This window comes from Rhinolophus hipposideros, assembly GCF_964194185.1.
Source record: "Rhinolophus hipposideros genome assembly, chromosome: 22".
Taxonomy (NCBI): Eukaryota; Metazoa; Chordata; class Mammalia; order Chiroptera; family Rhinolophidae; genus Rhinolophus; species Rhinolophus hipposideros.
The window spans coordinates 10,126,722-10,153,133 of NC_138068.1; the positions used below are offsets into that span (position 1 = coordinate 10,126,722).

Here is a 26,412-nt window from a genome sequence, read left to right on the forward strand (position 1 = left end):
GAGGAAATTCTGTCACGTGCCACAACATGGATGAACCTTGGGGACATTACGCTAAGTGAAATGAGCCACTCACGAAAGGACGAATACCGCACGACTCCACTTATATAAGGTACTTAGAGCTGTCACGTTCACACAGACAGAAAGTAGAATGGTGGCTGCCAGATTCTGGGAGAGGAAAGATGGGGAGTTGTTTACTGGGGACAGAATTCCAATATTGCAGAATGAAAAGCGCTCTGGTACAACAATGTTAATGCACTTAACACATTCCTGAACTGCGCATTTATAAATGGTTTAAAAATTTTTAAATTTTAAAAATGGAAAATTTTGTGATGTATATTTTACCACAATTAAAAAAATAAATGCATATATGAGACCATAGTTAAGTCTTTACGATTCCTTGCTAAGTGGAAAAGCAAGTTATAAAATTACACGTGTAATACTATTTATGTTTCTCTAAAATAACAAAACACACCAAGATAATATTATCTCTACTTCTGTGAGCTCCTACATATGTATGTGTATAGAAAAATGTCTGGAGAGATATATAGCAAACTGATCAGAATAACTGGCTTTCAGGAGTGGCCTGTTGGGGATGGTGACGGTCAAAGATGCTTAGCTGTAATTCTTTTTTAAGGTGTTCATGGAATTAGAGACTAATACAAGAGAATATTCCCTTCCTAAAAATCCAGGATTCAGGGATTCCTGCTTCAGGAACACACACCATGCTCTTTGTGCAGCTTTGCACACCCCAGGACACACACGTGCCCCAGTTTAGAAGAGAAACATGTGGCTGTTCCAGTGACTGCTAAAATCCTGAGAGCCATGTTAGAACTGTGCACAGCCATCCAGCTCTTCAAACCTACAGGATTCTCATGTGCTGCAGTTCCCAAGGGGAAGCAGAATATCCTCCTGAGGTGGTGGAAAGAATGAAGGGCACCAGAGTGAGAAACTGAGTTTGCCACAACTTTGTGCTTAACTGCACTGATTAGATGGAACGGACATTTGTAATGAAGGTGACAACCATGAAATATCTAATTCTTATCTGCCAGCCTATGTCCCAAGCTTGCCCTTGAGTGACCTACAGATAACTGACAATTGACATGTAAAGAGTCTTGACAACAGAATCGCAGGTGGGAAAATAACCTGTATAAACTGATGTTCCGTCCCCCAAAAGGAGTCCCACTGAACATGAAACCTAGACTTTGAAAAGTTAGGAATGGTTATCAAAACACTTTTGGATAATAATTTCTGAGAGAAAAAAAGGATTCTATAGCTGTTACAGCCAAAAGATCCGTGGAATAAATGACAATGTTTGTTCTAACTTAGCTGTCACAGGCTTGGTCAAGAATGCAAGGTACAGTAAAGGTAACATTCATATTTTCTTTCCAAGCAAGTTCATATCAGTTATGTCAACTGGTCCACCAAGAATTTATTTACCCAGAATAATGGGAAAGAGGGTTGCTGAGTGAGCTGATCACTTTCGATGACAGTGTTACCATTCACTCAACAAGAAACAGTGGTCCTGGGTCATCGGCAGGCTCTGCGGCTGCCTCCTCATTGAGGGTTCAGACGACAGGTCACCTCCAGAGAGGCCTGACACACAGCACTGCCCGACTCTTTACCATCTGTTACTCACTCATAAAATGTGGGTGAGCTCCATGAGGGCAGGGGCCTCACCTGTCCACTTCCTGGTAAAGGCACTCAGGTATTTTGTTGCACAGATGGTGAGAGGTACCTTACCTTGAGCCGATAAGGAAACAAAGTAAACAAAGAACTCGGATTAGTGATGAATCAAGTTAGAAGCAAGACTACCTCTGACCATGCCTCATTTCAGTGGGGTCCTGGCACAGACTAGCAGCTGCCCAGGAGAGCCAACGGTGCCCGACTCTTCCTTAATCTGCATTTAGTGGCATCACACTGCTAGTTTTAAATCGGGCCTGCTGGGGGATTTCCACAGAAACCAGCAGGTGTTACCAGTCATTTATCAGTACTCTACTACTTGTCCTGTATCCCAATGGCAGACTCCTTCTTTTCATGATTTTCTTCTATTCAGTGTAGACACTGACTCTTTTTTGAAAAAACTGTTTTTTACTAACACTATTTTTAAGCATCTGTATCACACCTCGTTATCTCCAGGCCTGAGACATTTTTTTTAAAATCATGAACTGTGTTTTGGTAGGAAACAGTGTTGTTACTTTTCCCTTATGAAGCAAATAACATGACAGATAAATACATACACACAGGTAATACATATATATTCTTCTGATTTTTTTTTAATTTGGTCAAAACATGTGTGGCTGTGTCTATATGTAGGTAATGAAACCTCTAGTGGAGAGAAAGAAGTTTAGTTTGGTCTTCTCTCAGTAGTTCTCAGTTTCAGAACCCAGAAGTCTCTGGCTTGTTTCTGATTTAAAAATAAATGTTACTTTCCTTGACAAAGGTTTCAGAAGTATGGTGGCAATGGGAGTTAGAATATTAGAAGTAGTGACATTTAATAGTGAAACTATACGAAATGTAACTTAATCTTTGGTCGTCCAGAAAGCACCTCAGGATTTCGCAATGCTTTCAAACACCACTGTTTGTCCAGTTACTAATGATCTTTGTGATCCTACACCCTGGATGTGGGATATTAAAGTATTTTCAACACTACTGGATTTTTTATTTATTCTCCATGAGTTCTATCAATAAATAAGTATGCATATTGAGCTGTCCTTGATTCCACAGAGAAAGTGAATCACAGGTACCTAAACTCTAGATCAACTTCTTTTTTGGATTTAGCTCCTTGTTTTTTTTGGACATCGATGAATTTGAATTTTTTGAATTTGAAGAGTTACCTTATTGAAGTGATCTCCGATCACATGCCATATTCGGGACCACTGCAGTCGAATCCGATTCATGTTGTAGTATGATATCTCCACAATCTTCTGTAAGCTGAACATGCGGGGATGGTGGGGGGAAGCCAGCTCGTCCATGGACACGGCACACAGCCAACGGACAAAGTCAACTACAGGCCAGACCCAACAACACACGCGAGGCCTCGTTAGTGACGGTCAGACAGTCACAACAAGAGGCTTCTGTAGCTGTCACAGGTGAGTCAAATACATACCTATTGCATTGCCATCCAGTCTGGTAGATCCAGTAAAAATTCTAGAAAGGTAATTCCAGACATAATAAAATAAAAATTAGATTTGGAAGCCTAAGTTGCGATTTCAAACAGAAAAGGCAGGAAGGAAACATTTCAGGTTTGGCAGCTTCACTAAAACAAATGAGGCGTTAGAAGTATAGACCTGGTCAATGAACGGAGCTGAGAACAGAAATGCCTAAAGTGATAGAAAGAGAAAGCGATACATCAAGAGTAGGGGGGAGAGTCAAACATAGTAGCACGTGATGTCACGACAGTGCGAGTGGCAAACTGAGGCTCTCCAAAAGCTGCTCCTCCATAAGAGCAACAAAAATACTGGCAAAAACTGTCCAAAGTTGACTTTTTCAGAATTGAAATTTGGAAATTACCAAAGGCTTGTAAAAATGTTTATTCAAGAAAAATGGCTGAACCTCAGTAGTAATAGTGAACACTGTGGCATGTTAACTTAGCTTATTTCCATTACCCTCTCCCCAGCTCCACAGGATTCTTGAAAACCAACAGCTTTGAAGTAACAGTAACTGAAACTAGCAGCCTAGCAGCCACTGGAGAGGACAGAACACTCTTGGAGTTCCCCCAAAACACCATTCTCAGAGAACTGACACTGTTTGACCTGCGTGGCAGTACCCTGGAAACCCCCATTTGCAGGATTTGTCTTTATTTGACCCGACTCAGACCTCATTCAGTGGGAATAGCCTTTTCCCAAGGGGTTTTATAAAAAACAATCAGTAGTAACTGTTTAACACTGCAGCTACCTGAGGTGGCAAAAACAACTGGGGCAAACTAGGACCTGGCCAAAAACTCAAAAGGAAAAGCTGGACATGAGATGTCCACAAAAACTTTAAAAATCTCCAACATATTCCTGCAAACCTAGACAGCCATCGCATGTGTAAGGCTTTGCACACACCCAGGAAAGATACGAGAAGGCCCTAAGCTCTCATCTTTGGTTGCTTAGGTTCTATGGGAGCAAGAAGAGAAGGCAAAGGCAGAGTTGTGAACTGCTAGAAAATGAGAAAATATCCATTCAACACAAAAGGCGGCAGTAACGATGAAAGAATAGGAGAACAAAAAAGATGTAACACATTTAAAAACAGCAGACAAAAAGCCTACCTTATTAGCAATTATATTAAATGTAATTAGGTTAAACATTCCAATCCAAAGGAAGAGCTTGGCAGAATGAATTAAAACAAACACGGTCCAACTACAGGTTATCTAAAGAGACTCACTTTAGATTCAAAGACACAACTAAGTTGAAAGTAAAAGCATGGAAAAAGATATACATGAGAACAGTAACCAAAAGAACTAGAGTGATTGTACTAAGAGCAGACAAAATACACTGAAACAGAAATCACTACTGCAGGCAAAGACTATTTCATAATTGTCAAGAAAACATAAAAATTATAAACACATACGCATCTAACAACAGCGTCCCAAAATATGAAGCAATAAAAGATAGAATTGAAAGGGAGAAATAGATAGTTCAACGTTATCCAGAACTGGCAAATTTATGACGACAGAAAGTAGATTAGCGATTACAGACTGGTTGGAGAGGAAATAGGGAGTGACTGCTAACAAGTACCAGGCTTCTTTAGGGGGCAACGAAACGTTCTGAAATTAGATAGTGGTGATGATTGCACAACTCTGAATATACTAAAAAAGCCTGAATTGTACATTTTAAGAGTAGATGTTATGGTACGTAAGTTAAAAATTAATTTAAAATTTAAAAAGGTACTAGCACACAGAGAGGTGTCGGGCAAACTTGCTATTGTCTACTATCTGCTAAAGCAGAGAAATAGGAAAAAAAAAAGTGTTGGAAGAATAAGCATTTTGTTCTGTTAGCCAAAACCTAACTGAAAACAGTAGGGGAAACCCATCAAAAGTACGTTGCAGATAATCTCTGTTAGAAAGAGGTGGAGAAGCAACAGAAACAAGGTAATCAAACTAAGCTGATAAAGAGTTGAAATACCGAGAGGACTGTTCAGAGAGCAACACAAATTATGTCAAAAATTTTATACTGCTGTGATCTCAAAACTATGTTTAATGCACTGTGATAGGTCATTAACTTAATGAAGAGCAGTGTATGTGATTATTCAATGGTAATTTTCAGGAGTTTGCTGATTTTAAGAAAATTCACATTTTAAGCACTGGTACCTAATGGATGTCTTCAAATAAGAACATCTACATTTTTCCTGTATGTTTAGTTTCAAGTAAACAGAAATAATGAAAAGATTTTGAGGAAAAAGAACTTGTCAACACTCATGTTTTATATCCTAAACCCTTCTTGAAATTTTTAAAGAAAGGATTTCTACTAAGGAAACGAGATAATTTAAAACATCAGCACAAGCAAAAACTCTTATTTCTGATATAGTTTGGTCACAATGTTAAAGTTATAGTTTTTTAAAAGGTCATGATGCAATTTAAGGTCAAAATTCAAGTGAATTTTGTATTAGTAGCTGTGGATCATGTGTAGCACTTTCAAACTTTCTTAATTCGAGTGATCTGCAACTGACACCACTGAAAACAGTCAAACACATTAGGAATCATTCAGACCCAGCAATGACCCACGGGATGCCAAGCCGCTGGGGAGTCCAGCTTCACTGGAGAACAAACTCATTACCTGTCCACTGCCACGACCACACTCTGCGAACTGGTCTCACCAACCGATTCCTGGAAGCTGGCCATCTGTCTTTTGTCCACTCCACCACTCACCAAATTACCTGAAACACAATATGCAAAATCAACAGTGCTTCAAAAACAGCCATGTATTTAGAACAAAGTATCCTGTAGCATCAATATGCAGAGACAAGAGACACAAATGAGAATGATTGCAGGCGAAAACCCACTCAACTGATGAAAGAATAAAATTAAATTTGGGTTTTGGCACTTGGCTTTGAAAATGCATTCTTATTATAAACTCCCTTGCTTGTATCAACCATCTCCTTTCTTGACAGTCTTTTAAATTTTTATAGTATTAAGTGCCTATATTAAGGAAAACAAATTAGAATGAACTGATACTAACCCAGAACTCCTAGAACATGTAATGGCTTACACCTGCTGAATATTCGGTGGGCTTTGCAGGATTTCACTCCTGTTATCCTCACATGTGCCCTAAAAAGTAGGTGCTATAACAGCTCCCCATTTTCAGAGTCCATGCTTCTAACCGTTATACTACACTATTCCAACCTGTATGTGGGACCTAGGAGGCTACTCTCTCCAATCAGATGGCCTGGGTTTGAAACCTACCTCTGCCACTTCCTTGCAGTGTGACCTTGCTCAAGTCACTTCACCCCATGTTTCACTTTCCTTATTTATAAAATGGGGATGATAACAGTACAAGGATTAAATGAGTTAAAAATATATAAACTGAGAGCTTAGAATGTGATCTGGCATGTTTGTTTGCCCTATTTACTATCATTACTGTGTTATACCACCGACAAGAGATTCTCTCAATCCAATGTACAGCCAGAAATAATTCTTTCATAAAGATATAGTTTAATAAAAGTCTCCCAAACGAACACGGAAAAGATGCTGACTCTAAAATCTAGAGATACACACACCCACTCCAATAGCAGCTCCTAAAGCTGTGGCACCCCTTCTAAAGCAAATGGCACCCCTTCCCCAGTATAGTTATATGTCTAGAAAGCAGAGGAATGCACCTTGCTGATTTTGATAAAATGGGCATTTACTCGACTGTTTAATCACAATTAAGATTGCTGAAGCAGCATTTCCACTTCCACTAATAAACAGATTGTCAGCTGGCACAGAAGGAAGAGACAGTTTAGGCAACAGTCCTGATGAGACAAGAAGTATCTCATTCCGGTTAATTTGAGAATCCATGACAGCCAGCTGTGGGGCCTGGTGTCTTACCCAGGCCAAGGCCCATGAACTCTTCTCCCGCCAGCGTGTGTCCCTTTAGGCTCCCCTCTCTTTCACGCCCAGACCCAGACAGGTAGCGGGTCTTCACCCCGGTTCCTATCAGCTGAGCGAGCTCCAGCTGGCTGATGCATTTCAAGATCTAACGGGGGAAAAAAAGCATGAAGAAACGAGTTCCCACTTTATACCCTAAAAAGGACGTAATCTTAAGTCAGTCATTAAAGAATTCTTTGAAACACACAACTTTGCAGGTGAGAATAAAATCTGAGGGTCTCAGGATGGCTGCACTCGCCCCAGCGAGGCAACCCAGAGTGTGGGTCTGGACGACACACTTTACTTTCTTTTTTTAAGAACTACTAAAAAGGGAAAGAGAAAATAAACAAAAAGAAAAGCTGGTACAATGGAATTATGCCATATAGCTGTTTACACAAGTTTAATAAGTGTTCAATAAAGAAAGAAAAAGTATTCACTGGAGCAGGGGATTCCACCCACCATACCACTAAGTACGCCAACTAGTCTGACTTAGCCACCCCCACCTCCCTTCTACTCTACCCACCACACCAGCCTCGCTGCTGCTCCTTTAAGTTGACATGTCTAGTCATATCCCAGGGCCTTTGCACTTGCTGTTCCTTATACTTCGAACATGTTCCTTATGCTCTTCCCTGTGGCTCACTCCTTAAGATCTCAGCTCACACGTGTGTCCCTCAGAGACCTCCCTTGACCACCTTGAAATCACACTTCCTCCCCTGGCCACACATTTTATTTTTCTTTTCCCTTAACTAAGAAAAGGCAATTACCAGGCTTTCAAAAAGACACACACCTCGTGCCAGGAATTCCCAAGGTAGTTGCCATCAGTGTGAGCCACTGTAATAAGCGTCTTTATGGTGTCAATGTTTTTCTGCTTCATTTCTGTGATGCTGGAGCTGGCCGTCAGCAGGGAGAAGCGAGCAAGAGCCTGAACGTAGGCATCTCGTTCCAGCTGTAACACAAACCCAGGGGAAAACAGTGAGATCCCGCCCTTAGCATGATCCTCTTCTCCTCTGTGGGGCTGGTGGTGCACAGGGCTTCTCTGACACCTTCTGTACACGTATTGATAGGCTTTCTGCACATGAACACGCCTGGTGTCCTCTTGCTATTGGAACATCCCACGGAGGCTCCCTACACAACACATGTTTGAGAACTAGCCCTCTCCTTTCCAGCTGACCTCAAACTTATGTTCCTGTTCCACTCCCTTTGGAGGAAGTGGGGGAGGAATCTGTTGAATGCTAAAATTGTCACATAAATTCTAGTATCTGCAACAATCCTGCAAGGTAGGTTTATTTTCTCAAGTTTACAAATGTCTCAGAAGTTAGCTGGGCCAGTGTCACATGGCTAGAGAAGTAGCAGAGCTAGGCACTGAAACCCAGATGGCCCGATGTCAAAGCCTACAGTCTTGGTACAACACAAAATGTCTACTAAATAAATGGGAACAGATGATTGAGTTTTCCCAAAGAAATGGGTGCAAATTCTTACTGACTTAGAAAATGAATGGGCTTGACAATGCCCTGATTTCATGACAATCTGAGAACTGTATTTTATCTGCTTGAATTTTCCAAGATTCCAAAGGTTTACCGACCTAGGCATTTTGTATTGAACTATTGGTTTCCCCCAGACAAGACCTGGAAATAAGGAAAATTACAATAAAAATTGATTTTAAAAGGAAAAATAATATTTTAAGCACCAGGGGCAGCCAAGTAACGCAGATCAAATGCAATCAAGCAGCTTGGACTTTCAAAGAAAGTTTATCAACCGTAAAACCTTTCAACAAAAGTTTTAATCCAAAGCTCCACTTTTTCCCAATGAGGCTGTGCCAGCAGAAATCTGTGGGCTGCTTCTCAGTGGGCACGAGAAAGGAGCTGGCTGAGACTTTCTCTGGCTAACTGCTAACTCACACCCACCTGCATTCCAAAGATGCATGCGATCCGGATCGCACACCGGATGCCTTCCAAGCACAGGGAGGCCACTTCAGTGTCATCGCAGTTTTGCAGTCCGATACTGTAGGCAGCCAACAGTGGCGTCCACACCAGCTACCAAGGAAGGAAGGTTTCAATAACGTCTAGAATTTCAGCGTGCAAAGAGCACTTAGAGGCCACACTGTTATGAGCACAACCAGGATGCCAAGTTCACTGCTATTTTGAGTTCAATCAATAGATTGAAATATAAAATAGTTCCTCCTAAACTGTGGTCAAGGCTTACACTATAGATGTGCCATGTACTAAACGTACAGTTCAAAAGGAAGGATCGTAAATACATGGCTAGTGTACCACTGCTAGGCCTACCTGTGTTCATGGCAGACATCACTAATCAATCAGAGATGTCTGCTGAGTCTATTCAGGGCTCAAGAATACTTTTTTATACAGTACAGTAGGCAGCCATTACCAATCAGAGGTTGGCATGCAAAATAAAATCTATAGGCAACTTATGTTCTATAAGCTGAGTTTATTAAAAGATTCCTAATTCAATTATTTAGACTTTACATTTCCTCCAATTTTTTTAGGAATTCCTTGAAAGGAAAAGCTCACAAAACTCTAGAATTGATCAATAGGATATTGACAGTTACTATAAAAATATCTTAGAGAAAAATGAATGCTATGTATCTAGAATGAACATGTATCTTTTCCAGACGTTTTAAAAATAAGGAGGCCTATTGTCATTTACTTCCACCTGTTCTCATCTGATAAACTAACCCTGAGGCCACTGAAGTGAGCTGTCACAATAAAACTGTCTCTTTTGCCAGAATAATCATTCAATCCTCCTAGCAGCCCTCACAGCAACCCTGTAGTTGTCCCCATTTTACAGATGATGAACAGAGGCTGAGTAACCTGACCAAGGTCACTGGGCTCCAACCCAGACATTCTGACTGCAGAGCCCACGCTTTGGGCGGATGCTGGCACACCCCCAGCATCATCGAAGGGCTTTCTAGGAAGGACTTGCTGTACTTATTGTTCAGAAAGTAACACCCACACCTGGCCTTTCCTCTCCTCAATCTCTTCGCCATTATGCACTTGCTGGTTAGCCTCCAGCTGGTCAACTCCAGAAGCAGGCTAAGCCATGTCCTAAGTTCTCAGGATACTCACTTTGAACATTGGCCGGACATGGTCCAAGTGAGTGGCGCTCGTAAACGGGGCTTTGGCATGGCTCACAGCTTCCATCAGAGCCTTGGCTGTTTTAGCCATTTGTTCCATCTCCACATTGTACAGCAGCCGTCGCTGCTTTTCACTAGCTACATCTACAGAGAAATAAGAGAAGAATAGCAGTTAACACTTACTGAGTGTTTGCTGAGTGCCAGGTGCTGCCTCAAAAGATTTAAAATGATTAATGTATAAATCCAACCAACCACCTCATGAGTCTGTTACAAATATTATTACCATTTTACTGATGGGAAAAATGAGGCACAGAGTGGTTAAGTAACTTGCCCAGGGTCATGCAGCGAATAAGTAATAGAGCTGGGACTTGAGTGGCTTTAGAGCCTGTGCTCTAAACCGCTATACTCTGCTGCTTCTCAAACAAAGAAACTGAAAGCTCCACAGGGGCCTTAACTAACAGAATTCTAATCAAGGTCAGAACCACTACCACTGGTATTAAAGCAAAGTTTTAAGGAACATTTTTTGGGGAGTACTTTAGCTTTCAGATTATTTATTTTAAATTCTCTCTTGTAACTAATCCCAAATCTAGCAAGAAGGTGGTGATGTGAGAGAACCAACATAATCACAATAATTAATTTAATCACATTTCTTATTCAGATGCAAATTAACCATCAGGGAGCCTAATCATGCATTGGGATACACTTAAAAACTGTAATTAACAGAAATAATTTGCCATTAGACCTTACTCTGCTTAGTAGATTTGGTTGCGATCGTATGCTCTTTTGTTTCTTTCATTGCAATTTTCTTGCCTTCTATCTCTTCGTAGATGCTTGAGAGATATTCTTCTGGTAGATCTTTACTATCATTGATGCCCCGATTCATTTTAATATACTGCTCTTTTGTCATTTTATTTTTTACCTGAAATTTTTAAAAATTAAAAAAAAAATTTACAACACATCCAATGGCCCAATTAAAGCTACTCTTTTTAGCTACTACAATACATAAATCATTAACATATTTTACCTGAGGGCTGTGCAAGTCTGTAGTTAGCATAATGATCGAATACGCTAGGACATACGCGGTGTCAGCACTAGCAAACAGAGTTTGCCTGGAAGAAAAGATTCCAGATGTCAGACGTGCATGGAGATGAGGCTGGGATGGCCCAGTGCTAACGCACACACACTTCACTGAAAGGAGGCTGACTGTTCCATCTGATGCCAAACTAGTCAAGAGTTTTCATGCTTGCATCATCACTGATTAACAAGTAACGACCCAGAGTGTAGAAAAATATAATTAAGAATAGTGTCCGCTTTAGATTTCTTTGAAGAAAGCAGTTCGAAGCCAGTTTTTAAAGAAGATCTGTAGCCTCCAGGGCCAGGGACCAGGATGAGGCCCCTCCCTGCCGGGTGTCGCCCCTGCAGTGCACGACCCCCGAGTGACACCCAGCATACTCGGCACACTTAGTGCCTCACTTGGGTCCTGTTCCTGAGAGCACCCACTATGTGCTAGGCACTGGGTAAAAGATGACTGAAACTGCTGTCCAGTTACTAGTTGTTTATAGTTTACATGACCCACTATACTATTTAACAGGAGAAACACCAAGGGAATATTCATGTATTCTAAGGAGTATGCTGGTAAAGTCTGAGTTTTTTGTCTTAGGCAAGAGACAAAAGCCTGTGGATACACAGCCTCATAATATGTGAGACTAAAACCAGAAAAACTGGTCTGTCCAAATCGCCCCCAATGGGAAAGGGAGAAATTCTGAAGAACACATGAAAAGTCTGCATTCTGATATGAAATGTAATGGGGTCACATATTCACTGATTACGAGAAACAACAGGAGATACAGGCAGACCTCAGACATATTGCAGGTTAGGTGCCAGACCACAACAAAGCAAACATCGCAATAAAGCAAGTCACATGAATTTTTTGGTTTCCGAGTGCATATAAAAGTTACATTTACACTATACTGTAGTTTATTAGGTGTGCAATAGCGTTATGCCTAAATATATATATACATACATATATGTATATATGTATACATATATCCATCCAAATTAAAAATACTTCACTGCTAAAAAGCGTTATCTATCGTCTGACCTTCAGTGATCATAACCTATTTGGTAGTGGAGGGCCTGGCCTTGATGTCGATGGCTGCTGATTGATCAGGGCGGTGGCTGCTGACGGCTGGGGTGGCTCTGACAATTTCTTAGCTAACTACCTGGTGCAAAACGCCTTGCTTTTGGCCTGTCTTGGCTTTTGACGTGCTTTCCTCAATAAGCTTAATCATTTCTAGCTTTTGATTTAAAGTGAGAAATGTGCAACTTTCCCTTTCACTTGAACACTTAGAGGCCATTGTAGGGTTATTAATTGGCCTAATTTCAATATAGTTGTGTCTCAGGGAATAGGGAGACCCAAGGAGAGGGAGAAGGAGAGGGAATGGGAAACAGCCAGTTAGTGGAACAGTCAGAACACACACATTTATTGATTAAGTTCACTGTCTTGTATGGGTGAGGTTCGTGGCCTCCCCAAACAATTACAGTAGTAATATCAAAGACCACTGATCACAGAACACTGTAACAAATACAATAATAGTTTGAAATTTTGTAGATTAACAAAATGTGACACAGAAACCCTAAGTGAACAAGCGCTGTTGGAAAAATGGTATTTGCTCACAGACTTGCTCGACGCAGGGTTGCCACAAATCCTTAATTTGTAAAAAAACGCTGTTCTCTGAAGTACAATAAATGAGGTATGCCGGTATGTTTAAAGTAAATAACCTCTAATTATGTCTTCACAGCAAATTCTAGTGTCCGTTTGGTTAAAATGACCAAAGGCTGCCTCTGCTGACCAGTGACCTGCGTGCACTGGGAGGATTGGGACCAATCAGGATGAAAACCAAGTTGACCTGAGAGGTAAAACTGTCATCAAAATGTTTCTATTGAACAATTCCACATCATGTTCACAGTATATTCAGACGTTATTAACTTCATGTTCAGTGGAAAGAGCATGAGCTGTTGAGTTAGACAAACTGATATTTAGTCCTGGCTCTGCTGTTTAGTAGATGATTAATTATGGACAGATTGCTCAATCTCCCAGTCTGTTCCCTCACCTATAAAACAGGGATACTACTCCCGGACTTACCATCAATTAAACAAAATGCATGTAAAGCTCATGGCATGGCTGATACCCAGGAGGTGTTTAATAAAGGTTAGCTCTCTTTTCAATTTGCACTTTCTATACAAAACATGAACTACCAAAAAGGCCCCAAGATGGAATCACGTACTTCCGTGGGTTTTATTAGTTATACAGCCATTTTTGTAACCTGCTCATCAGTATGTAATTAAAGAAAAACTAAAATCCTTGAGATCTCCCCCACATATTAAATTAGGGAGTTGTTCTTGATTAGGTAAGAGGTGCCCAAGGGCCTCCTCTCAACCCATAAAACCCTTTCATTATAATGAACAGTGTGGGCTCTCGCTGGGATCTTGGGCAAGCTACTTAGCTCTCAGATCTTCAACCTCACTGTCTGTAGAAAGGGGACACAAAGAGCTGCTTGGAGGCCTTCCGTGAGATAGTCCCTTAGCACAGTGCCTGGCACATGGGGAAAAGACACTTCAGTTGCTTGGCACAGATTTACAAAGCTTAAACTCAACCCCCAACCACACTCAGATTCGTGTTCTGATGCCAGCAAAAAGATGACGTGGGAGGGACTTAAACATGACGCTCACCCCTGGTTACACTCTATGTATCTGGCAGCAAACTTCTCCATTAACCGATCAATCTTCTGGGCTTCTCCAGGTAGGCGGAAACCTTCTAGAAATGTCCGCAGAGCTGACACAAACTCCTTCTCATGGAAGTCAAGTTGGTCCACATAGGCATACATCACTTCTTTGTTGAACCTCGTGCTGTCTCCCAGAAAATCACCTACTTGGGTCTGAAACATACGTACTCACTCACATCTAGAAATTGTCAAATATGAACGCACAGCGATAGATACTTCAGTCAAAGGGGGGAGGCAGAATGGCCTGGCTCTACACACCTGGAACAGGCTAACCTGCTAGGAAAGCAGGAGACTCCCTGAGCCTGCCCACTCACCCAACCACTCCAGGTTCAGTCCATCCTGCCACATGAAGGAAACAGAGGAGGCTTAGAAATGGAGGAATGATGGGGCACGCTCAGGACGGAGGTTAGTGGCAGGTGGGTAGCCACAGAACAGTTTCTAGCAGTCAAGGCACACTTCTAGCTTTGATACTGTCCCACCAAATACACAACCACCTGTTAGGAGGCTAGTTCATTCCCTTCAAAGAGCTTCTTGCAACACTGGCCAAAGAGATGAGTAGGACTGCTGTAAGCAGGGGTGTGGGAAATATTGCACTCAGGGTCAGGCCATCTCTAGGTTAAAAGCCGGTAAGGTCTCAGAAGGGCCTGATCCCCAGTCTCACAGAATCGAGGCCCAACCCCCAGTCTTACAGAATCAAGGCGCTCCTCCTGGTGCAGGAATTGGGCAATCTCTTCAACTGACATTCCCAGCATGCCCTGCTCCTGGAGAAACTGGATCCCTCTCTTGGGTTTCTTGTTGAACCTGTTTTCAAGAAGAGATGGCACACAGGTGGATTATTTCAAAATTGAAAGGACAGAAACAGCTGGCATTTGAGGCAAGTCACAATAATACCATGACCACATCATCATGTGTCAGCCAGGAAGGTCCTGTGTGTCTTGGTAGCTTTTCTGAATTCCACCTTCAATTTCTGACCTCGCTGTAGCCAAGTCTGCTGGTTGTCACCCAATATCCATCCTCCCTTTCTCCAACACTAATGAAACCTTAGATGTTTAGCTGGGCACACAACTACCTGGAATAAAAACTACATTTCCCTGCCTCCCTTAAACAAAGCACATCCATGTGATATACCATGTTTCCCCAAAAATAAGACCTAGCCGGACCATCAGCTCTGATGCGTCTTTTGGAGCAAAACTTAATATAAGACCCAGTATTATATTACATTACATTATATTCCCAGTATTATGTTATATTATATTATATTATATTATATTATATTATATTATACCTGGTCTTATATTAAAGTAAGACCAGGTTTTATATTAATTTTTCTCCAAAAGACGCATTAGAGCTGATGGTCCAGCTACGTCTTATTTTGGGGGAAACACAGTAGTTCTGGCCAGTGAGGATATGAGCAGTGGTGTAGGTACTTCTCAAAAGAATCCTTAAACAAAGCTGACTTAGCTGGGAGGTATATTCTTTTTGCCCTTTCCCCTTTCTTCCCCAGAATATATGTGTGATGGCTGGTGCTCCAGTAGTCATCTTAAACCATGAAGCAACAATGAAGATAAAACTGTGTTAAGGATGGTGAAGCAGAAAGATAAAAGTAGCCTGGATCTCTGATGTCCGTAAGAGCCACTGTAACAGTCCAATTTTATATTTCCTGTTAAAGGCAGGCAAACTTTCAACTACTGTATAAATTAAACTTGATATTTACCACGCCATGCATTGAAGAATGACATTCGTATATAAGCACAGACTGTGGCAACAGCTGTGAAGGAAGGGCATGAATGGGGTGCAAGAACAGAGAATAACGTGGGACCCTTTTAGACAGGATGGTTATAGAAGGCCTCTTTGAGGAAGACATGTTTTGAAGGATGTCACACTTGAAGGATGAAAATGACCCAAGAGTATTCCAATCAGGGGGCGTGATAGCAAAACCAGCTTGAAGTGTTCAAAGAACTAAAATGCATCACGTGACTTAGGAGTACTGGCAGGAGATGAAGTCACTGAGGGGGCCAGAGGCGGGATCAGGCTGTGATGAGAAAATGGCAAACTGGGATGGAGAGTTTTAAGACCTGATATAAGCATTGAAAAGATTACTTTAGCTGCTGTGGGGGAAGAGACTGAAGGGATTGCAGGGGTGTGAGAGTGGAAATAAACAGATCAGCACTTCAATCATTCAAAAGTTGGACAGGATATGAGATTGTGTGTGTATTTTTGTGTGTAAAAGACTATAAATAAAACATTAAGATTTACCAATGATTATAATGATAATGGTATGGTTATACGAGAGAATGTGCTTATTTTTCAAAGATGTAGGACTGAAGTATTATGATGGCTACAAACTACTTTCACATGGTTCAGGAAAAAAAACCACACACATAGATAATACCAATGTGTGTTGCAAACTGCTAATTTTTCTGTATGTTGAAAATTTTCTTAACATAGTTGTAAAAAATTTTACCCGTGGTGGTTTCTAGGTAGCAATTTTATGAGCAATTTTAACATTCTCACTTTATACTTTTCTGTATTTTTTAAATTGGTTTAATTTTTGTCATTAGAAACAACAACAAAAAAAGACCAGGTATCAGCCACGCAGAGCTATTAAATTTCTCTTTCTCTCCAACACACACAACTCACTCACTCTGCCTGACTCAATCAGGCTCAGCTCCAAGTGCCAGCTCTGGCCTTTCGTAACAGGCATTTCTCCGAGAGGAGTCAGTCCCAGGTTCCCTGAGAAGACGTCGCTCTGTCAGAGGCCCTGAGATTTTCAGCTAGAGTAGCAACCACACTCACAGCTCAATGCCATGTTCAATGATCTCCTTTTGTTGCTTGATGACCTCAAACTGCTCCGGATCATCCTGCACAGTCGTCTGTGTCCCTGAGGACACCGTAGACTCCATGGACGTCACGCTGCTCCGCCTCGCCATGTCAAGGCCTTTCCCATCCCCCATTTCCTGATCCGTGGGCCTCTCCTGACCTGCAATGATTATCAAGGCAAAGGAAACCGAATCAGCAGATGGGACAGACACGGCTGAGCTCAGGTCTGGCTCTGCAATTCCCTTTCCCAGACCTACAACAATAAGGTTTCTATTGTAAGGATCACAAGCATGAAACCTTACTTAAAAACTCACTTTTTTGTAGAACTTGATAACCTAATTCTAAAAGTCACATGAAAGTAAAAAAGGACAAAACCAGTCAAGACACTTACAGGTGCAAGTACAGCCGAATCCAAAGAACAGAACAGAAAGTTCAGAAACAGACTTAGGCACACAGGAGAATCTGGTATAGAATAAAGGTGGTGCTGCAAATCAGTGAGGGATGGAGAGACTACTGAAAAAATGTCAGAACTACTGGCTCTTCATGTGGAAATATGAAGTTCAAGCACAGCTCATACTATTTCCCTCCCCCAATTCCAGATGGATTAAAAAGCAGGATCTTTACAAAACCACAGGTATTCAGCAAACTGAAGTGTTTCGCTAATTCTATGACAACTCTATACCAAGACAACTTTTCCCCACAGCCAGAAGTAACGTGCTGTGAGTGGAGGCAGCGGTGGCAGCAAAGCTTTCTCACCGAGGCTGGTCTGGTGGTTGGGATTCACATACAGGTCTTTGCTCCACTCCACCATGCACTTGAGAATGGACACGAGGCACTCCAGGCCTTTTTTCCTCAGACTGAGCTCCTAAAGGACAAAAGAGACACGGCACAGAGATTTAGCAGGTCAATTCAGTGCAGACATCTACAGGGCTCCTCGGGAATCCTGTGAGGATATGAGACGAGCACTGATGTTCAGAACATAAAACCCAAGGAAAAGTTTACAGGTGAGACAAGTATTAAGGGCTCATCGCAAAAACCCTGAAAATCTCTAAAGCTATTCATTACAAACACTCTAGCAATAAAAATACAGGATGTGTGCTTTTGTAAAATGAAGTGTTATCTGAAGTTTTAAAAGGAAGTTCCCATTCATTGTTTGCATAATTTGAAAAAAACACTTAAAATATTTCTTTTTTTTTTTATAAACAGGGTCTTAACCAATGATCCTGCGAAAAGACAAAAGGATCTTGTATTTTGCAGCAAATGAGTGATCCTGGACCATTCTTATCCCCCCAAACACCTACAAATGCATTCTATTTTAAGGCTCACCCTACATTAAAAATACAGAATTTTTTAAAAGTAGCATTTCTTAAATAAAAAATTGAATGTGAATTGCAGGTCATCTAAAAAAACAAAGGCAACTCTTTTAAGCTCAAAATAGCATCTAAGGTGGCACAGATCTCTCTGTAAACCTAGTAATCGTCTGGACCTTCTTCCAGGAGAAATGCCCATGTGCCAATTCTACACATAACTCCAGGCAGTTCACAGACACATCAGGAGCTTGGTCTTTGTAGGCGCTCTAATAATGAGACAGTCTAATAAGACACAGTCTCCTCTGCCTTTCCTGGGGGCCGGGATCCTGTTTGCACAGGTGATCTTTGGCAAGGTGACTGAGCATAAACCTGCCTACAGGTCTCAGCTCAAATGTCATCGTCTCAGGGAGACTACCCTGATGACACCATTAAAAATGACAACACCCCCACCTCCAGCACGCCTTCTCTATTGTCCCTGCTTTATTCTTCTCTGCAGCGTACTTCTTCATGTCTGCTTGTGTAGTAACTGTGTGCACATGTGTGCATGTGTTTGTGTTTTTTCACTGCTTGTATCCCCAGCAGCAAGGACAGTGCCTGGCACACAGTGGCTCTTGATGAATGTTTATCGAAATGAATGAACTTTAAATATACATGAGTGTTCTTAGCGTTTTTACCTGCAGAGGTGTCATTCCCAGCTCGTGTCCACTTCTTCCCTGAGCGATTTTGGATAAGTCATTTACGAGGCGCTCAAAAATATTAGCAGCATTTAAATCACAGTCGTAGTTGACATAAATATCTACAACACACTGGGCATCTTGGAAAATAACACACAGACATTAGAAATTCTGACTGAACATTAATAGCAGTTATGTTTTCTTATTAAACGCGATTCCTTTGTCAAAAAATGTTCCAGGGAACTACCAACTCGGGAGGACATAGCTCACCCATTAAATGATGTCGGAAGCGTTACACTAGCAAGCAGGGAGGCCCTCTCTAGGCCTCGCACACTGAAACTTCAGGCAGCTCATTCCACCTCTCCAGGCTCACTTGCCTCAACAACTGCCCGCTCCACCTCTTCAAGTTGTGTCACTCTTGTGAAATGACATGTGAATGACAGGCAAGTGGGAAGCTCGCTGCACAGCCACACAATTGTATGGTGTAAGGCACATCCAAATTGACCTCAGCCCCCAGTCAAGGGGTGGCAGCACCCATGCCTTGGACCCTGTGACTAACAGAGCATATTCAGCTCACAGGTGGGGTGACCAAGTGTCCCGGTTTTCCAGGACGTGGGACTTTCAGTGCTAAAACCCAACGTACAGGGCAAATCAGACGTACTTGGTCATCCTCCAAAGGAGGAGAGGTGGGTGGGACTAGTCGTTAGGTTAGAATTAGCCTATCAGGTAATGATTTTCCCAGCACTTCATGAAAACACTAAAAGGAGGAGTTAAAGGTCTCCATCTGGACTTGGGAAAATGAAAGCATCTAGAGTGTTTTTGGGTATGGCAAAGGGATGAGGGTCCTCGGGGTGAATATACCTGCACAGATCCTTGTTAGAGTCTGAATGACCATCCACCGGTGCTCAAAAGAACTTGTTGATGTTTCTAAAATGTTCAGGAAAATTTCTTTGAAAAAGACCTATATGACGTGAAGACAAAGGAGAACACCAATTACTAGTTTAAATTGGGGCTCAGATCCCCAAAGCCTTTAGAGGACAGGCAGATCCTACGAGTGCAGGAACCTGGGCAGAAGGAAAAGAGTGGGGCACAAACGCTGTGGAATCGCCTCGGAACCCTGGCTGTGTGGGAACAGCTGGTAGGGTAGGGACACCGTGAACAGTGACCTAGAGAACACGGGCCCTAGTCAGAGGGAGCAGCTGCTCCTGGGTAACCGCCAAGCGCTTCCATGTGGAAATGCAGGGCCAGTGTCGTGATTTTTGGAGAGAAACCAGAAATCTGGATTTTCATGTAGAATCTGATTTTTCAACTTGGCAGCTAATTCAAGTTATTTCGAACAATTTACAAACTCAACAAACATGTGGGGGGCGGGGGCTGAGCTTACCATACAGACCGTGTGATTTAAAGCTTTGGTTAGAATGAAAAGCATATAAGAATTGGGGGCAACAACATTTTATGACGAGGTATTCTTCTCTCACGCATGCAAAAAGTTCTTTGGGGTGGCAGCCAGTAGACTGTGTTAAGTGGAGTTCCTGGTGACTCTGCCACCAGTAGTTAACGCATCTGGCACAGACGGCATTGAAATTCAAAAGAAATCAATTTGGAGTCCGCACCTCTATCTGCATTTTCAAGTGCATCTTAAAGTTTGAGAGAAGAGTGAGAAAAATGGCCAGAGAGAGCTCAAAGACATCCGGCACTGAGGAGACGCCGTTCTTGGACAAGGCCACGCAGAGGTACTGCTTGATCGCGTTGATAAACATCTCATGAGTCCTGAAGACGGGGCCAGCATTCTGCAGCACGGACAGCAGCAGCTGCAGGGAGACCACCTTGGAGCGCAGCTCGTGGGACCTGGCAAAGCAAACGAAAAACGACGGCGGGGCTGAAAGATAAGATTTAGAAAGCACATCTCTGGAGCAGGCCTCGCTCCCTCTCTCTACCAGTGAGAATGTTGCGAGGGGCCAACGAGTAAATTAGCAGCAGCACCCAAATGTCAAGAGCACAAGGGCAGATGGCATGAGGTGGGTCCTCTTGGAACCTGCAGACCCTGTGAGAACAACAGCTGCCGGCTCCTATTCTCCTCATCTCTGCCCTCCATAAAGTAGGGAATACAGCAGGAGCAAAAGACGTGCCAACTGACCCTGGAGAGCGGATCCTGCGACTAACCTGACAAAATAATTATGTCACACCATTCGTGAGAGACTGAGACATCTGTCCCACTCTGCCTTCAGACAATGGAGATGGCGCTCTTTATCCCCCTGCTTCAGGCCCCCACCCTGCTCACAGGGATGGTAAGAAACGGGAAATTTCCGTAAGCCACTTCCCTAATGGTTATCGTATTCTTAACAGAAGAGTTGAGGGTTATAATTAATGACTAATAATAATGATGGCAATAATAGTGACTATTAAAACTCTTATAAAGTGCAAGGCCCCAGGCTGGGGACATCACTGCATTATTTTAGTTAATGGATCCTGGAAGGTGATTGCCTACATTCCCAGGTTTCAGGTGACATTCGGTAACTCCTACAGCATGGAGCTGGTCTCAAGCGGAGGACCAGGACTGAGCAGGTCACTCAGCTCCAGAGCCTCTGCTTTGACTCCCCAGCACTGCCGTCCTGGTGGTAGTTCCCTCACTACAAAGAAAGATCTCGCTTCTCTGGGTTGAATCTGGGGCTTAAATTTGTATCCATGAAGCAGAGGGTCCCAACCAAGGCAGGGAACTGAGGTTGCTCATATCCTGCCCCGCCCCCATCAGTAGATTAAATAAATCTATTAGTAAAAAGAGGATGCATGTTTAATGTAATCATTATTTTTAGTATATAAACCACAGAAAGCATAACTGGGCAAAATCCTGGTTGGTGGGGACACAGAGACAATTCATTACAAAAGAATGAATATCCTCAACATATTATAAGTTCTTATAGTTCATTAAGGAAGTCTGGAAACCGTCCTCCCAAATGAAAAACAGGCAAAAAACCCCGAGTTTGAAAAGCTGTAAAAGCATCCTGAGTAAATGCTTGCACTCACACCAACCAGGGACCAAGACACTGGGACTCCTTGGAGTCCCAAGACCCCCACTGGATCACCATGGCTACAGCTGGCCAGGAACTGCTGTCTGCTTACTTTGGATCTGGGGGGCCTTCACCAAGGGGTTTCATGGACAATTTGCAAAGGGAGCGAAACACAAGGAAGGCATCCTTCTGGAGAATGTGAGAGAACCTGGCGGCCACATGATGTCCTTGTGCGTCTGATTCCTAAAATTAGGAAGAAATAAGAGAAAAATCAAAGGGACAACTCTTTTCAAAAACAAGAAATTTAATTATCTCATGGAAATGTAAATTCTTTATTTATTCAATGGGGAAGTGAGGGTTGTGGGAGAGGGGAGAACACGGCAAAATAGGAGCGATGGGGGAAGTCAGTAAGGCAACTCCGAAACCTTGTTCGTCATCCTTCAAAAAGTAGGTATGGAGGGTTTAAGACGATAAATAGGCAAACATCAAACCAAAGAAAAAGTAGAACAAACATAGGAAATTATTTATAGTAGCTTGGGTAAAAAGGTGCTTCTAAGAATAGTTTTACAGGATACAAATGGGGAAAAAATGAGAGGTGTTTTAAAATAAACTTCGTTAAATAAGTAAGCTACATTTAAAGATAAAAAATAAGTATTTGTAACGTATGACAAGGATTAATCCTCAACATACAAACATTCTTGTAGGAAATAATGGAAACCCTCCCCCCAAATGAAAAAGAGGCAGAACAACAACAAAAACCCCAAACTAAAAAAAACACGAATCAGCAATTCACCAAGAAATGCAAATGACAAATAAACCTAAATAACCCACTGCTAATCGTGAAGGCAGGATCTTTCGCCTGTCAGACTCGCAAAGACCTGAATGAATGCTACTGCCCGGTTTTAACGAGGAAATGGGAAAATGAGAACTGACAGCCTACAGGTGAGCAGAGATTCAAGTATTACCTTCCCAGCAGGCTAATTTGAGGTTAAGGATAAAAAGCCTTAAAGCTTCCAACTCTTGACCCAGCAATACTACTTGCAGGGACCTATACTGAAGAAAGAATGAAGGCTGTGCACAAGATTTATTTATAAGGATGTTCATTACAGAACTTTTGTTTCCTGTAAAAAACTGAAATAACCTAAAAGCTTAGTAGGGAACTGGCTAAACACATTCCAGCAATCCATATGATTGAATTTGACATGGCCATTAAAAAAGTTAGTTATATCTGCATGTACTGATGTGGAAAGATGTCCATGAGATAGCGCTGAACGAACAAAGCAAGTTAGTCTAGTATATGACACGAGTCCCTTGTGCATCCTTAATGGGGGTAATATAAACCCAAGGGGGGTGCTACAGACTGAATGTTTGTGTCCCCCAAGATTGGTATGTTGAAACCTAATCTCCAATGTGAAGGTATTTGGTGAGGGAGCTCTGGGAGGCGACTAAGTCATGAGGGTGGAACCCTAATGAATGGGATTAGTGTTCTTATAAAAAGAGGCCCTGAGAGCTCCCTCACCCCTTCTGTCACGTGAGCACACAGTGAAAAGATGTCTGTCTATGAACCAGGAAGCTGACCCTCACCAGAAACCAAACTGTTGGTGCCTTGATGTTGAACTTCCAGCCTCCAGAAGTGTAATAAATGCCTGTTGTTTATAAGCCCCCCAGTCTATGGGATTCTGCTACAGCAGGTTGAGCGCACGAAAATAGGGGCAAAAATTGGTCCTTGGGGCGGGGGAGGGCGGAGTGCGAAAAAATCTTATCCCTTTCATGTATAAAACACAAATACACATATAGTATATAAACAGACATCTAGTTTATCAGTAGCTTTAAAATTTCACGAAGAGTGGGTGGTGATTAGGAAAAAGAAATATCTACAAAGGCTCCTTGAAGGGGTGATAATGAAAAAGGTTGAGAAACACTGGTGAAAAGGTACAGAGTTCAGTGGGATGTGAATGTTATGTTACTTCCTCTTTTGAATGTTTATATATGTAATATGTTCAAGAGAACAATAAAGCTATTTACAAAAAATACCTATGGGCCTGAAAAAAATGTTCATAACATATATTCAGTTTAAAAAGCAGGTTTACAAAACAGCATGTAGATTATGTTATACTATTTAAGTGGCAAAAACATATGTGAGGGGGAGAAAGGCTTAGAAGGATATAAATAAAACGTTAACAAGGGTTGTCTCTGGGTTATAGGATTACAGATGAGTTTCATTTCCCTGTTTTTTCCTTCTCTGTATTTTCTAGTTTTTCTATCATGAATGTATATTATTTTGAGAGAGAGGAAAAAAGGGCAGGAAATGTTAAGTTTTAAAAATCTTCATAAACAGGGTTTAATAACAACGTTATGGATAACAGACATCAGCATGTTCCAAGAACGGAAACTACTGACTATCAGCCCAGACTGTGTGACTAATAGCTGAACAGGCTTGCTGGTTTTCACTTGCTTCTTCTGATAGAGAGTAAATCTGCATCTTCTAAACACAGGTAAAAAATCAAAAGGAGTCTGTATAAAAGGATGATTGACATACCAGATTATCCGCTGATGACAAGGATTGCCTGTCGTCCGCTATCCCATTGGTCTGTGAGTTTTCATCAACTGCTGGTGAAACAATATGTCCCTGGCACTCCAGCTCGCCCAGAACCCTCTCGGGTTCTGTCAGACCGTGCTTTTGTGCAGCTTCTTTAAACACAAGTGCAAAAAGCATTCCCAGATTAGTGCCTATACTGAAATGCAGCCTGACACCAGGAAGCAGTTACTCACCTAACCCTCCAGGTACTGCTTTTATCCCTTTCCCTGCACCGCTACCCCGTGACTGACAAAATACTGGAAAAGGCTTGGCCAAAAGTGGTGCTTAGGCTTTCCGGGTGTCTGTTAGCCTTGGCCCCACTGCCAGGGGGCTTGGCTCACACTGCAGGCCCTGTCAGTGGTGCCTCCAGAACTGTGCAAGACAGCAGCCCTGCCCACCCTGCCCCCTTCTGAAAAAGACAGAAGCAGCCAAACATGAAAAGTACAGTTGTTGTTTTTTTTTTTTTTTTTTTTATTTAAGGGCTGTTAACATAGGGGTTAGAGAAAAAGAGCCATATAAATGACAGGGTTTGACAGTTATTACAGAAAACCTCAGTCACAGAAAAAAATCAAATGTAGACCTGAGCTTCCTGGCAGCCATGTGAAAAATGGAAAGACAAAGAATTAAATGGATTTCATCACGTAATGAAAGACAGCACATCTGATGATTAGCAGAAGAGCTGAACTCTGAGGAACGTACCACGTGGATCTTTACATGTATAAGGGACACCAAACAACTTTGTGAGCACAATCTTCAATAATGGTTTTACAAAGCATGTATTCCTTTGACAAATATTTATCAAGGGCCTGTTACGTGCCAAACTCCGTGACAGGGGCTGGGAGTTACAGCAGTGAATAACAGACAAATGGACATGACGTGAGGACTTCCTGTATTGGTCTCAGAAAAAAAAGCTAAGGGTTTGAAATAAAATTATTCTACTTTAAAGACATTTCTAAAAGGAATGAAATAAATAATGAAATCTGTGTGTATAGCTTGTGGTACCCTAAATTAACAAAAGGATAGGGCTTAGAGCAGTGGTCACATTTCTTTGACCACGACCTTCAGTAAGACATACATTTTAAAAATCATGTGTGCACGTAACTGAAATGCATGTTTCATGAAATAATGCTTAATTAACGTCACTTCATGCGACGCATTCAGCTTGTATTCTACTTTCATTTCCTTCTTTCATTTAAAAAATGCTGATTGCAATCCACTAAATTATTGATTTCTCAACCCGTTAATGGTTTACTGGCACTGGAATTGAGTGTTCAATGTGTAGCCATTGACGTATAGCCATTGAGATTCTGGGCATAAACAGAGACAAAAATCACCCACTAGTTATTCTGCGCTATACAGGTTTAATGCCACTGAAACCACACTGTAAAACTGAGGGAAGTCTGAATGAAGTCTAACAAAATGAACTAGCTTCCCAGTGCACCTGACACCTGCTGATACAGGGATCCTCCCCACACCACGTCAATGACTAGCCATGAAAACTCGGCAGCTGTGGATATCGCCTCGGGGCTCACAGCCCACTCCTTGAAAAACTTGGATCTACACGAAGTGTCTCCATGTGGAGTACCCATCCCTCATACTGCCGGACTGTGCTGCTTGAACCCAACCTGAATGAGAATAAAATCAATCACAACAGACAAGTAAGTTTTGAATTACATGTGAAAGATGAGCAGACACGGTCAGACTCAGTTTCCGTGGGCTCATGGGGGTGGGGCACCCTGCCGCTAAAACATGTGGCTGAGGACTTTTTTGGAGGAATGGGGTAGAAGAAAAGGCTGGCTTCTTAGTTCTTACCTTTAACGACAGATGTGACCACATCTTCTAAGATCTCCTTCACCACCTCCTGGGCTCCATCATCCGTTCCTACACACATATCCAAATACACAAACACAAACACATACATGTGGGTATTTCCGGGGGAAAAACAGAAGAAGCAGGAGGAGATTCTGTCAATGTTCTCTAGACTCACGTTTCAGAAGGCAAAGGGTACAAATAAGTGATCCTAAAGCCAAATCGGATTGTGCCAACAGAAGACACGTCCCATGAAATCTGGAACCTCCCAGGCATTATCTGCTATGATTTC

General features: G+C 42.0%; 1 protein-coding gene across 4 annotated transcripts in view; it reads right to left on the minus strand.

The window, feature by feature from the left end:
- Nucleotides 1-26,412, minus strand: part of ARFGEF2 (ARF guanine nucleotide exchange factor 2) — an 81,373-nt gene that overhangs the window by 26,630 nt on the left and 28,331 nt on the right. For 2 of the 4 annotated variants that reach the window (XM_081033426.1, XM_081033429.1), the window contains exons 7-25: nucleotides 26,124-26,192; nucleotides 24,273-24,424; nucleotides 21,846-21,976; nucleotides 20,339-20,573; nucleotides 19,587-19,686; nucleotides 18,726-18,865; nucleotides 17,498-17,606; nucleotides 16,718-16,901; nucleotides 14,611-14,722; nucleotides 13,869-14,074; nucleotides 11,161-11,245; nucleotides 10,884-11,055; nucleotides 10,129-10,280; nucleotides 8,950-9,078; nucleotides 7,833-7,991; nucleotides 7,007-7,154; nucleotides 5,757-5,856; nucleotides 3,107-3,147; nucleotides 2,835-3,004 (exon numbers count right to left, since the gene is read on the minus strand). In XM_081033426.1, coding sequence (XP_080889552.1) covers nucleotides 2,835-3,004; nucleotides 3,107-3,147; nucleotides 5,757-5,856; nucleotides 7,007-7,154; nucleotides 7,833-7,991; nucleotides 8,950-9,078; nucleotides 10,129-10,280; nucleotides 10,884-11,055; nucleotides 11,161-11,245; nucleotides 13,869-14,074; nucleotides 14,611-14,722; nucleotides 16,718-16,901; nucleotides 17,498-17,606; nucleotides 18,726-18,865; nucleotides 19,587-19,686; nucleotides 20,339-20,573; nucleotides 21,846-21,976; nucleotides 24,273-24,424; nucleotides 26,124-26,192 — 2,594 coding nt within the window. The remainder of the gene's footprint in view (nucleotides 1-2,834; nucleotides 3,005-3,106; nucleotides 3,148-5,756; nucleotides 5,857-7,006; nucleotides 7,155-7,832; nucleotides 7,992-8,949; nucleotides 9,079-10,128; nucleotides 10,281-10,883; nucleotides 11,056-11,160; nucleotides 11,246-13,868; nucleotides 14,075-14,610; nucleotides 14,723-16,717; nucleotides 16,902-17,497; nucleotides 17,607-18,725; nucleotides 18,866-19,586; nucleotides 19,687-20,338; nucleotides 20,574-21,845; nucleotides 21,977-24,272; nucleotides 24,425-26,123; nucleotides 26,193-26,412) is intronic. The other 2 variants (XM_081033428.1, XM_081033427.1) reach the window with 2 other exon arrangements.